The 13,849-nt window shown below is 42.2% G+C and overlaps 1 protein-coding gene across 1 annotated transcript in view; it reads left to right on the forward strand.

Annotated features, from left to right (window-relative positions):
* The window catches only part of OGFOD2 (2-oxoglutarate and iron dependent oxygenase domain containing 2), a 170,120-nt gene extending 156,501 nt beyond the window's left edge, over positions 1 to 13,619 (forward strand). The window contains exons 6-7 of the mRNA XM_078667581.1: positions 12,790 to 13,047; positions 13,145 to 13,619. Coding sequence (XP_078523707.1) covers positions 12,790 to 13,047; positions 13,145 to 13,420 — 534 coding nt within the window. The 3' untranslated portion in view covers positions 13,421 to 13,619. The remainder of the gene's footprint in view (positions 1 to 12,789; positions 13,048 to 13,144) is intronic.
* Positions 13,620 to 13,849: the final 230 nt, after the last annotated feature.

Below are 13,849 nucleotides of genomic sequence, written 5' to 3' on the forward strand. Positions count from 1 at the left end.
CGTTTTTCATCAACTGAAGTAAGTATTTGAACACCTTCCAAGCAGTTAGGAGATGAACCCCACCAATGTTCAAGCATCAACATTCTATTAATGTTGTTACCGTCCTGATTGTGGAATTTTTCACATTCCTCTATAGGACCAGACCTATTCACAATACAGTGCTCCCGCAAGTTCTAACTTAGGACTCTCCCCCATTTGGTAAGCTTCTATAAATGACTGGCGGATGCTGCACTGGGCAGTGTTCTAGATGTGGCCCGATGTTGTCCTTTATTACATAAACCTGCAATCTATACATTTTTCTTTTCTTTTCCTTCGTTATAGAGAACTGAGAAGGCCCTGAAGAGAATCCCCAATAATTCCAGTGGGATTCGAAACGCGTAGGCCCTGTTGCCACCGGTCTGCGAGAGCATCTGGATATACAAACAATCGAATCCCGGGCTCTATGTTGTACATTACCTTGCAGGATTAATTTTTATTGATGGTTGTTTAAATTATCAGTTAAATAGGAATGTACATTTGAACAAATACGTGTATTACTTTTTGAAATCATTTGCAGACCTGTGGTTTTCTGTTTCTGTCTTTGTGTAATTTTTTACTCTACCCCCTGTTTTCTTCTTTAATTATATACAGAAAGAATGTTTTCTTTTTTTCTTCTTGTATGAGTGTGGAAGATGGATGCCTGTGATATGCATGAACAATTGAATGTAAGACTGAATACTTAGTCAATGTTTTTATGCTCCACGTGTAAGTTTCAGAAATATTTTGCACTATGTACTAAATTTTGAAAATAACTTTAAAAATCATTAAATAAAATACTATTGAATAGTATTTCCCACTTTTGGATTTTTGTTCTAGATGTGGATGCGGATTGTTTTTGATTGAATTATTCATATCAGTATTGGCACTTGTGTTTTGTTAGATCTCAGCCATAGTGGCATTTTTTCTTTTAAAAAAATGACAATGCTGTTCTTGACAAAACCCTCCCTACACCCAGCAGCACAAAACGAAATTTCACCCCATTGCAAAGTTACTATGGTCAGGAAATCCGCTGCAAAAAGCTGTCAGTCTGCCACTAATGCATATCTGAAACAACACCGTATTTTAGACCCCTACTAGAAATGCTGAAAATGAGGGCATCCAGGAGGATACCAAATCCAGCAGGTATTACTGAGCAGGATCTGATTGGCCCCAGTAAAATATGCTGAATTTGTCCCGTGAGCCACACTAGAACACATTCAGCAGCCACCACAAGTTGTCTGCTTTCCTTTCGGAGCCACAACAAACAGACAGAGAATCAGCTTTCTTGTTTTTATGTCCAGCTAATCCCAAAATAAAGGCCTGATTTAAAGGACAAACCATATTCCTTTTGTATGATTAGCATACTCGCTGAGCGCTATCTGCAGCTTAATACTTAAATGCCAATACAAGAGATTGAAACAGAGGCACATACCTTGTTATCACTACACAAGTACTTAAAAGAAGCTAGGATTTGTAAGCACATTTTTTACGTTGTTCAACCCCAGTATGTAGGAGATATCCATGCACTGCAAGACTACCAGATGCATTTGTCTGTATGCATAATTACATTAAAGAAAATTAAGTAGTACTTATGTATTTTACTAATAACCAAAGGATCAATTTTAGCAACCTTACAATAATGGGAAATGGAGAAAAAATATTAGGGTTCTAAACCTGTGCCTGCAGGTTACATGCAGATCCTTGATGCCAGTACACAGCTAAATTTGCTACATTAGAAGGACTACAACTTATGAACTGCATCAAAAGAATACCTGTGTTAACAGCAGTAACCAACTTACCTATCTAATTAAATACAAATCTACGACCTGCATGTTGCACTGTACTTTGCAGTAGGCGTATTAACACTTTATACTATTTTAGGAGTCTGAGGAGACAAAATGCAGATCTCTACAGAGGATGTACCTATTACTTCCTAAAAACTGTTGGACACACAAACATCTTTACAGCGTGGGCTTGAACCCTGCATGATAATGGAACACACAGGCAGGGGCGTAGGTTTAGGGGGCGGGGGTGTTTGGGGAGTTACACCCACCTAATCAATGTATTTTATAATAAATAGTTGGATAGAGGTACTTTCAGTCGGGTATGGTGAGAGGTCTGTCGGATTTCATCAGGAATTTTACTTGCACACAGACAAAAACACACACACTCTGTTTTGAAAGTCCTATAAAATTCTGGTTATTTTACAAATCACCTCTCCCTTTTCACTGTCCTCTAGATCACTCTCATGCACACAGCTTTTCGTATGATGTATTTTAATATTATATGCCACCGTGATTGTTGGAAAATCCCCCATCCTACTAACCAATCTACGCCCCTCATGCAGCCTCATTGTGACCAATTAAGTAGGCCATAACATTTTTCATGTCACATTTGTCCTTGTTGCGACCATTTAAATATATATGAATGCATTTCAATGACTCCCACCCTTGTAACTCCACCACCGTTTCGCTGCCAGGAACTGATCCCCAATTTAAGGGTTCCCGGAATATATATTTTTGATTCCAGCACTGCCTATTATGCAGGCTTTTGCCAAAACGTACAATGGGGGATGGGAATCACATTTATAAAAGTTTAGGGTGGGGGGCTGCTGACGCTCTGGTGCAGGCCAGACAAAATCGAACATACTAATATCCGGTACATTCACAAGATTCACAGAGGTCTTCTAGCTGCCTCAAACACGAACTGCAGACAGACAGGCGAAATCATATAGTGAAGAGTCAAATAGCCAGAAAGCAGGCTGTGCAGCAACAAAATCCTGGGCCATAATTACAATAGGTACTGTAAAGATTGGTCTCGTCTGGTATCCCCGAACCTCTTCTCTACTCAATCCTAGATACAGTCTATGGAGCAACATAGCCAATGAGCAACCGATAAACAAACACCATTAGCCAATCACAGCACAACAGTTATTTCATCCAATTAAGGGCCATCATTAATTCCCGCCAGTACTAGAATATGTCTATTCCTACCTCATTGGTTACCAGTATTTGAGTGGCTGCCAGTCTGCCAGGGAATGGACCCCTTTTTACAGTAAAATAAAAATGCGCGCTACCAGTGCAGCAGCTCAATGAAATGGTGATCGCGGGGCAAAGAGACCGGCAGCGACAGAATAGCTCATGTTCGGAGAGATTTAACATTTCTAGGCAGCGCAAGAGTGGGAGACACGATACCAGCGCAGCAGCTCAATGAAATGGTGAACGCGGGGCAAAGGGACCGCAGCGACAGAATAGCTCACGTTCGGAGAGATTAAACATTTTTAGCCAGTGCAGGAGCCGTAGAGAACTGTGGAGTAAGGAAGCGGGAAGTTTCCATGAAGGTGTACAGCTTGGATTGCAGTATGCATTAAATACCACGCGAGGATGTGGGGTAAGGGCAAGGCACACGTCCTAAAACAAGTGCGGCAGCGGGGTGGGGGAGGGGCATGCGCGATTCACTCGCGGGAACCAGCAAGCTCGCTCCCGCAAGTAAATTGTCACACGTGCACGCGTAGCCGTTGAAGACAATGGAACGCGCGCACGTGTTTGGCTGAAAAGCCGTACCGATAGCAAAAGGTCTTTTTGCCTATGCAGCGAATGCGCGCTGCGTAGGCGAGACCTAAAAAAAGGACTCTGTCTCTTCGATAGCAGCGAATCCTAGAGGGTAGCAAATTGCAACCTACCTCATTAATAAGCATAAGGTAGGTCTATTTCGACCCATTAGGAATCACTAATGAGACTCAAAAGAGTTTCATACATTCGCAGTAAATCGTAATTAGGAAATCACTATTCCTAATCTGTGTACATCTGGCCCATAGTTACTATTCTTTTATGCTGAAGTATGGCTCTTGAAAATAATGATAGAGGAAGTAACATAGGGCCTTGCAAAGAAGTATACAGTTGGTTTGGCTCAGAACTTAGAACTGAGCTCAGAACACTGCTACCCAAGTTTGCTTCTTAGTCAAGCTCTAGATATTACAGATGCTAAAATTAGTATGAAATAATTAAAGAAGGCCTGTCATAAGGTGGTATGCGATGCCTAAAATGGCACACAGAGCAGCAGCCTCAGAACTGCAAGTGGAAGGACCACAGGAACTCATTTATTAAAAATTTAGAGCGATCTTGTGAATTCAATGGGTCATGCCATTAACTTGATCGCAAAGTAAGGGTTTTCCATATTAAACTGTTTAATCAGTTCTACCTCGATGTAGCAGACCATAAACTAGTTTGTCTTCAATTACCTATAGGTATTACTGAAGATAAGATGAGCTTTTCCACTACTAAGAGCCACTTTGTTATGGGAAAGGATATTGAATATGTAAGGACTATTGTCACTCATGGCCCCAGTGGCCACTCAGCTATGGTGTTGAAGTCGGATCTCTGCTACTAGGTAGGGTTCCTATCCATATTTATTTAGCTGCTGTTCACCTGCTATCCGGATGGTTGCAAAGGGTCAAAAAACAATGCCTCCATTATGAAATAATGAAATAAGGGTGATGGGGGGGAGGGGTTGAGGGGATCCGAGAAATTACAGGTTGATCACCCTTCTCGATGTGGATGATAAGGTAAATACCAAACTAATACTCTTTATATTCGAGAATTAGATACCCGATAATGCCCTGTTGCCTTTAAATCAAACATGGTTTTGGTATAAGTGCTGCTTTATCGATAATCTATTGGCAGCCCCTGTTTTAATTCACCAGGCTGCCCACAACACATTGGCACACCTATATGCTTTTTTGTGGATTACAGTGCTGACGTCAAGGCTGGGAACCATGAGTTTCTCTGTTAGGATACTTCCCCGCTGCGCTTGTGGTCCCCTGAGCTATTTCCATACATTTATTGTTTACTGAAAGGTCACACAGGGTGTCTGTCTGTCCATATAATGAGCAGCACACTATCACAGACCATCTGAGGCTGATGTTTTTTCCTGGAAATAAACAACCCATTAGAGCCCCTGAAGAAAAGTTTTGAGCCTGCATTGCAACGTTTGATGTACAAGAAAGAAGTGTAGGAAAAAGGAGATAAAAGGTAGCCAAATATTCTTACATTAGAACAAATGAAAAATCATCTTGTCTCCTTAAGACGGTAGGAGCTTCCCCTATCCAGGGTGCGCTCTACTGGCAGTTGCCTGACAGAGTTGTTTATTTTCTTCCAGCTCCTGCGAGTAGGATCTCACAGCACATGTAAAGTTTCACACCTGTATCTTTTGATCAGAAATGTATACCAAATCTTTGCAAAGACTGTGACATCTGCAATAAAATGATTCCTCTGAAAGACAGCCTGCCCCCTAAAAAACACCCCCATGGGGATGTCCAGTGAAAGAAGATCTTCAGCAAAAGAAAGACGCCAACAACATCATTCTCAGTGTCATTCAAGATTGATGTCTAAGGTAATAGCGTCAAGAGCATCAACTCAAACCTGCTGTCCGTTGAAGACAGGTTTGTCATCTACCTTCGATCGACGTCAAGGAGACCACAACAGACACTTGAAACAACGGTCGTCTCAAAGATTTTCGATGCCGAAGACACCCCACTGATCGCTGTCAAGGAAAACTGCCAACATTATCGACGTCTAAACTGGCTTTACTATCAACGGCAGTAGGACTCTCAACACTGAAGTGTAAGACAAAACAATAATGTTTGTCATATCTCTCGATGTTGAAAAAGAGACCCCCAAAGAACTCCATTAGAGTTTCCAAGAGCACAACTGTCACGTCACCTACAACGTCAATACCACTGATGGCTACTTTGTCACCGTTTATTGTGTCTTTTGCCTCAACATTGCCACTACATTCTCTGCCACTGTCATCACCTCATCAGCAGCATGAGACTCTTGTGAGACGGAGACATGCCTGAGCTCTGGAAACTACCACTCCACCGAGTCAAAAAGCAAATGACCGGATACCACTGGCAGGAAGGCAAGTGGTAGGGCAGCAACTCGTACGAAAAATGCCAGCGCAACAGCTCGTATCGGAAGATATCAGAGAAAATGTAAACGTATGAGGGCATGCAAAGTTTTATCAATGACCTTCCAATGGATTGACTACAATATTTGGCAAACATGCTGCATGAAAATGTGCTGGTCTCCAAAAGATCATAAGTGCAGCGGTTAATACGGCAGAATTGGCATCTATAGAATACTCTCGTCTTATAGCTATCCACAGTCCTTCATGAATGAATGAATGAAAATGTATAAATTGCTCACATACCCAGAAGCACCAGTGTGAGGGTAACAATAATATGTGTGTGTGTCAGCACAGGACAGACACAGAGACCAAAAGATTGAATTAGTTTGGCTAAAGGCATGACATAGAGATTGAACATCGTAGGGCTTAGGGACGACCCCTGTGGCAACCCCAAGGGCAAAGAAAAAGGTTTGGAGAAAACCTGTCCGCACATTACAGATTAAGATCTTTCGGATGGAAGAGAACTCAATAGACCTAATGCTTTACCCTTGATTCCTAAGAGCGAAACCATTGTATTGGAGATTCTTGTGTAAGCACTTTAAGTGAAAAGACATTTATACATTCTATGCACTTGCGCAGTCGGTGTTGGTTTAAAAATGTGTAGACAAAAAATTCAATGCTAAACAACTTATGGGTTTAGCCCATTGTCAGCATAACACCGCGTCCCCTTAATGCAATGTTGCTATGGCTTCCTATTACAAATCTTACACAGCCTTTTTGTTAATCAACAAGCCCTTGTGTAAGGTGAAACTGTACAGCCGATTTGTTTTAACTGTTTAAATGTAGCAGATATTATGTTTTAATTGATTGTAAGGTGAAATTGAACAGCTGATTTGTTTGACTGTGTAAATGTAGCAGACACTATGTTTAAACTGATTATTATTAGAATGTTCTCATTTTATTATGGAATGAATTATCAGAATGTCTGGTACATCCCTGTAATGGTTTTTATTAACTTTCCAATAAACCAGAGCCTGAGGTGGGAAACCAAACGGGACGGTGAGACAGTGGCAAAGGCTGCAAACAGATCTAGCATAATAAGGGCGGCAGCCTCTCCACCATCTACCCCAGATCTTATACTGTCTACTGCCTCTACTAACAGCGATTCCGTACAATTTTCACTTCGGAACCCAGTTTGGGATGGATCTAGCAGTTCATGAGTATCAATCAAGTTCATAAGCACTCTATTGAGATGCTTTTCTTGAATCTTGGCAGGTGTAGGAGACAGTGACATTGGGCGATAGAGTTTAAGAACCTTAGGCCCTGCCCCTACCAGCTCAAAATAATTAACCTTCCTGATCTGAACTTATACAGTAAGACAATCTCTAGCGTAGTGAATGGTGTTGCAAGATGCAAAAGTTGCTCGAAGGAGATCCATTTCAGAATGAGCTACCATCGCAGGCCATAGTGATGGATACTTCCCTGTCAAGATGGGGAGCCCAGCTACAACATTTGAAAGTGTGCAGGTACAGTCGACAGTCAAGTAAGCCTTGCACCACATACATTATTTGGAAGTGAGAGCTGTTCACCTGGCCATCAAGGCTTTTCTACCATTCCTGAGGAAATAAATCACCGATCCAGATTCAAACAGATACCACCATTATGCATTACCTAAAGAGACAAGGAAACACCTAGTCGAGCCACTTCCCATGTATGCACAGACAATTTGGCACTGGTTCCTGGCCAGGTAACTAACACTAATAGCGGTGCACATTCCTCCTTGGACAATGAATCCACAAGCAGACTTTCTCAGTCGCTATTACGAAGAGGCTAAGAGGTAGGTCTTGGATGTGGAAGTCATAAACATCTTAGAAGAGTAGGAAACCCTTATATAGGCCTCTTAGATTAGAAAAAAGGAAAACGCTGGTATTTCGCATCCAGACTACCAGAACCAGGGTCTGTGGGAAATGCTCTTTTGATCATTTGGTCAAAGTTATTTCTCTTCGCTTTTTCACTGATTCCACAAATTCTCTTAGTAATATTGAAACTGCGGAGATATCCAGTGAAAATTATATTAATAGTGCTGGATTGGCTGAGGCAGTGGTGGGACCTGTAACTTTTGCCAATAGCCATGGAACCACTTAGGAGATTTAATTGCAAGCTAGATCTGCTGCACAGACATCATGGGGCAAATTTAAACACCCAACTTTAACATCACTAAATTTGGCAGTGTGGCTACTTAGGTCAGATAGTATGGTCACTTGAATCTTCCACTATCCTTTATGGAGATATTGAAAGAAGAAAATGTCCCTCCAAAATACTGTGCTATTTCCTTACATGCTTCATTTAGCCCAAGCCAGGCTTCAAATCACACCAATAACGGATAATCTGGCTGCTATAATAGCCTACAGAAAGTATTCAAATCAGCTATCATTTAAAAAAAATCCTGTCATCAAAATCTTTTTGGAAGGACTCAAGAAGTATTCCTTCTAACTAGACATCCTTCTCTACCATGGGAGTTGAACATTGTTCTCTGAAAAGCTAATGGGCGCCCCCTGTTGAGCCGGTATCCGAGGCTAAATTGCAGCATCGCACCTAGAAGACAGCTTTCCTTGGTGCAATCACACCCGTTCAGAGAGTGAGTAAGTTGCAAACTTTAGCCTCTGTTAAGCTGTACACTGTTTTCCATTAAGAGGGTGGTAATTACAACACTACCTTCATTCCTACCAAAAGTCGTTTCTGAATTTTCATATTACTCAAACTGTTACACTGCCTACTTTCTTTCCCTATCCTTCCTCAGCAGCAGAACATGCACTCATTCGCTAGATATTAGAAGAGTCCTTCACTTATACCTAAACAAAACAAAGGACATGAGACAAACAAAGCAACTGTTCCTTAACTATGGCCAAATCAGGCAGGGTCTAGACCTATCCAAACGATGTATTGCTGGATGGATAGTAGCCTGTATCACATTATGCTACCAATTTGTGAACAAAACTCTGCAAGGGAGGCCTAAGATGAGAAAGCTTGGATCAAAAATATCCCATTTGCTGATATCTGCAGAGCCACAAAATAAAAATCGAGCTACACATCCAGAAGATACTATTGTCTATATTCGGATACACAAGCTGATGCTAGAATGGGCTAGGAAACCCTGCAAAATCTCGTTAGAAACTCCATTTCTCATAGTGCACTCTGTGCTCTTTCCTGTTTCTAACTGCTGCCCAACAGCTGTCTTCTGTTAAAACTAGCTTGCTACTCTATTCTAACATTTATAACTTTCAATGAAGAACCTACAATACAGAAGAAAAGGTTACTTACTTGTAGTTCTAAGGCTGAAATACGTGATATATTTGTTTTTATAATTGTTTTCTAATGCTCATTCCTACCCAGCCAGGTAGGAGGTTGGTTGTTTATGATTTCAATGAACATTCCTACGATACAGAACTAGGAATATGTGTAAGTAACCTTTTTCTTTTCAGCCGCTCTAAGAAGGGACATGGGTGCAGGTGAAACTGGGTCAGGGCTTTTGAAGTTCCAGTAGGATCCTAACTAACAAGGGGCTGAGGGAGGGGTGTGTACGTACACCCCTGCTTCTCAACCTCAATTCAGAAGATCTTTGGCGTGCTATATTCTTGGTTGGGTTGTTTCCTCCCACAATAGGAGGCTTCCAGATGTTGCTGTATGCAGATGATCTTGTCATCTGTGATCTGAGATGGCCACCAATCGCACTGAGTCGCAATATTAATGAGGTGAGTATAAATGGAGATTACTTTCAACCAAAGAACATCTTGGTCCCAGGTATCTCCGTAGCGGAGGTGAATGCCAGTATTAACGCAAGCCTGGGAGGCAAGGCTCCCGGCCCCGATGGGGTCCCCGTGGATTTATACAAAAATAATGTAGGTCTCTGGGGCCCGATCCTCACCCGACTCTTTAATGCCACGTCTCAGAATGGTCTCCTATCTCCCTGGTGTGAATCGGTCATAGTACCTATATTTTAAAAGGGGGACAGAGCAAGCTGTCAATGCTATCGCCCAATATCGCTTCTGGACTCCACCATTAAGGTTTTAGGTCGAGTGATTTTAAATAGGCTTCAAACGTGGCTGACAACAAAACAATAATTAGTGATTTGCAATATGGTTTCAGGAAAGGGCTCAGCACCATTGACCAATGTTTGAACTTGCATATCCTAATAGAAAAATACACAAAAGCCAAGGATGGACGCATGTTTTTAACCTTTGTAGACTTATCGTCTGCATTTGACTGTGTCTCACATAGTAAACTTTGGCGGGTTATGAAACAACTGGGGATAGATACACCAATTATTAATTTCCTTCGGGAACTTTATCTAGGTGCATCCGCTAGAGTTAGATACGGAAAAAATGGTGAATGCACAGAATCATTTGGCATCGCTAGGGGAGTACGACAAGGCTGCGTCTTGGCTCCGTTTCTCTTTACGCTTTACATTAATGATGTGGAGACTACATTGCTAAGGGAGTGTAAGGATATGCCGATGGTGGGGAAAAGATCAGTCCCAGCACTTTTGTATGCCGACGACGCAGTCTTGATGGCCAGAACTCCACTGGCCATGAAAAGTATAGTTACTTCCTTTGCAGATTTCATGATAGGCTTGGACCTAAAGATAAACTGTTCAAAAACCTTCACCATGCCCCGTGGCTCGGGTGCACATAAAAAGAGAAAGGCAATTTTTATTGGTTCTTCCCAAGTTGATTTTACCCCAACTTTTTCTTATTTAGGAGTCCTGTTCGACCACACGGGTCTGTGGAATAACACAATCAAGACCAGAAAGTCATTGTTCTGTAAATCAATTATGGCCTTAAAAAATGTTAGCAAAAAATTTGGCCAGAAACCTATTGGGGAGATGCTAATAGTATATAAAGCCACCTGCGTAGCAATTGCGACATATGGCGCAGGATTGTGGGGATATGCAAACACAAAACCATTACAGGTGGTGGAAAACCTCTTCATGAAATACCTTCTAGTCGTTCCAAAAAGTGTCTCCACATATGTTTGCCATGCAGAACTCGGGGAACCGTATTTAGAAGACGTCATAAGGGCGGCCCCGGTACTGCTATGGCATAGGATCTGGACCACTGAGGAATGTGGATTAAACCGCTCCATTGTGAACAATGTGACTAGACTAGATAATGCTGGTAAAATTGGGTGGCTATGTTATGTGAAGAAGTTTTTCACTGACTTAGGTTTGGCAAATTATTATGATGAACCATCCTCCCTGTGTAACATCTTGAGGAAAGTCCTGAAGGAAATGTGTATGTCAACGCCGTCTCCTCATCATGCTTTCACACCCTGCGCATGCTTCGCAAGATCTTCCGATGGATCCCGACCGAAACCAGGAAGACGGTCACCCAAGCACTCGTCACCAGCCGACTGGACTACGGAAACACCCTCTATGCCGGAACCACAGCCAAGCTACAGAAAAGACTCCAACGCATCCAGAACGCCTCCGCATGACTCATCCTGGACATCCCCCGACGCAGCCACATCTCCGACCACCTGAGAGACCTGCACTGGCTCCCCGTCAACAAGAGGATCACGTTCCGGCTCCTGACCCACGCACACAAGTCTCTCCACGACCTGGGCCCCAAGTACCTCAACGACCGCCTGACCTTCTACACGCCCACCCGCCGGCTACGGTCTACCAGCCTCGCCCTCGTCGCCGTACCACGCATCCGAAGAGCCACCGCCGGAGGAAGATCCTTCTCCTACCTGGCGGCCAAGACATGGAACTCCCTCCCCATCCACCTTCGGCTGACCCAGGACCATCTCGCCTTCAGGAGACAACTCAAGACCTGGCTGTTCGAGCAGTTGCGAACCCTTTCCCCCAAGCGCCTTGAGACCCTTCCGGGTGAGTAGTGCGCTATACAAGTGTTATGATTGATTGATTGAAATACCTGTTTGAGTGCAGAACCACCACAGAAATGATGAAAAAAACTGTGGTTGCTCACGAGCAAATTGTGATTTTCCGTAAAATGCAGCCATATGTTAATTTGCAAATGAGTGACTATGAGAGGTTTTTATTCACTCGTTTTAGATTTAATTTGTTATTTAGGTCACTTAGCTTCCCCACCATGAATGACTGGTCGAAAAAATTTGAATAAATGTCCTTGTGATGATTTGTCAGAACAATCAGACATACATATTCTCTTTTTTCTGCAAATTGTATTCAATTCCTAGACGAAGATGGGTTGTCCCCTTATTGTAGACCATGGAAATAAATCGCTGTCACCCTGCCTTTTTAGCTGTACAGAAACTTGACAATATTTTAACGGTTGTATCGATTTCTTCGTTTTTTTTAAAAAAAAAAAAATCTCGGAAAACTATTATATTCTGAAATGTGATGAGTTGAATTTGGTGCATTGGATGAATTTGATACATACTGTTATTTTTTTCTTTTTAACAACTGTGATTTTATTTGAACTTTTATGGTTGTTTTGTTTTAATAACCGAATAAAGTAAGAATTGAATTGAGGTGAGTCAGATTACGACCCACTCCAAATCAGAATTTTATGACTCGACCTATTAATACGTAGGTCAGTTCATAAAATTATTTACTGGCTGCAAAAATACTGGTCGCAAATTGTCAACAAGTATTTTACGACAAGTATTTGATACATCTAGGCCATAGCTCTTTGTGATACTATCTTATAGGGCAAATAAAAATTCTTAATTCTGCTTAATATTGCTATGCAGTGGGATTAGTGAAGTACAAAATACACATGATGGGTTAGTTTTCATTTCTGCAGTACTTGTGGGAATTACTATACACCTCTGAACAGGACCTCAATAGCCTAACCTTGATTTTTATCTTTCCTTATTCCTCAGGTGCTACTGAACGAGCTGGGGTTTGACGAAAGATTCATTGCACCTTTACGTGAAAAATACCTTCAGCCAGTGACGTCCATTCTGTACCCAGATTATGGGGGACGGTACCTTGACAGCCATAAAGCATTTGTTGTCAAATACTCACTGTCAGAAGATCTGGATTTAAGCAGCCATTACGACAATGCGGAAGTAACAGTGAATGTATCACTGGGGAAAGAGTTTACAGAAGGAAATTTGTATTTTGCAGACATGAGGCAGGTAATTAAATATGGTGATCCTCAAAAACATGGCTTTTATATACTGTATTTAAGAGAATTATATGGCAGTTTAAGGAACTTTTCTGTTTTAATTCTAGGTTCCAGCCAACGAAAGAAGGTATGTGGAAGTCGAACACGTAGTTGGCCAGGGATTGGTGCACCGAGGAGAACACGTTCATGGAGCCCTGCCCATCGCATCAGGAGAACGCTGGAACCTCATTGTGTGGATGAGATCCGCCACTGTTCGCAACCGTCTGTGCCCAATGTGCGACAAGACCCCCCAGTTGGTGGAGACCCTGGGCTATGGTGATGGCTTCACCCAATCATGTGCTCTCCAGGCACCAGAGACTGTGGATGTTTGTGCTGTAATCTAGCAGAAACCTGAGGCTGCAAGAAACCAAGAAGACACCATTTTGCTGAACTCACCCGGGAAGACCAGTGTTGAGCTGCTGCTCCTGAAGCCACAACTACAATCCTTGTGGGTGTACATCTCTGGCTGGCAGGTTTGCCTCCGGGCAGTTCCTGCGTATCCTGAGGTACAAGCGGCTCCAAATAAAAGTACGCTCAAATGGCTGACTCCTCTCAGTCTTTTTCTTTTTTGGTGGAAAGTGGAACACGGGTCTGACAGTATCCCAATGATTGTCTTTCAACTGATCTTGAGGGTTTGCTAGACATATATAGTTTTTATTTCTGATGATTGTTAAAGAAAGAAGTGTACAGATTTTGACAAGGAGTGCATCTCATATATCCGTAACCATGAGCAGATTATCTACTGCTTTTCAAGAAGTTGGACTGGGGTGATC

The sequence above is a fragment of the Lissotriton helveticus genome, chromosome 11, assembly GCF_964261635.1.
Source record: "Lissotriton helveticus chromosome 11, aLisHel1.1, whole genome shotgun sequence".
Lineage (NCBI taxonomy): Eukaryota > Metazoa > Chordata > Amphibia > Caudata > Salamandridae > Lissotriton > Lissotriton helveticus.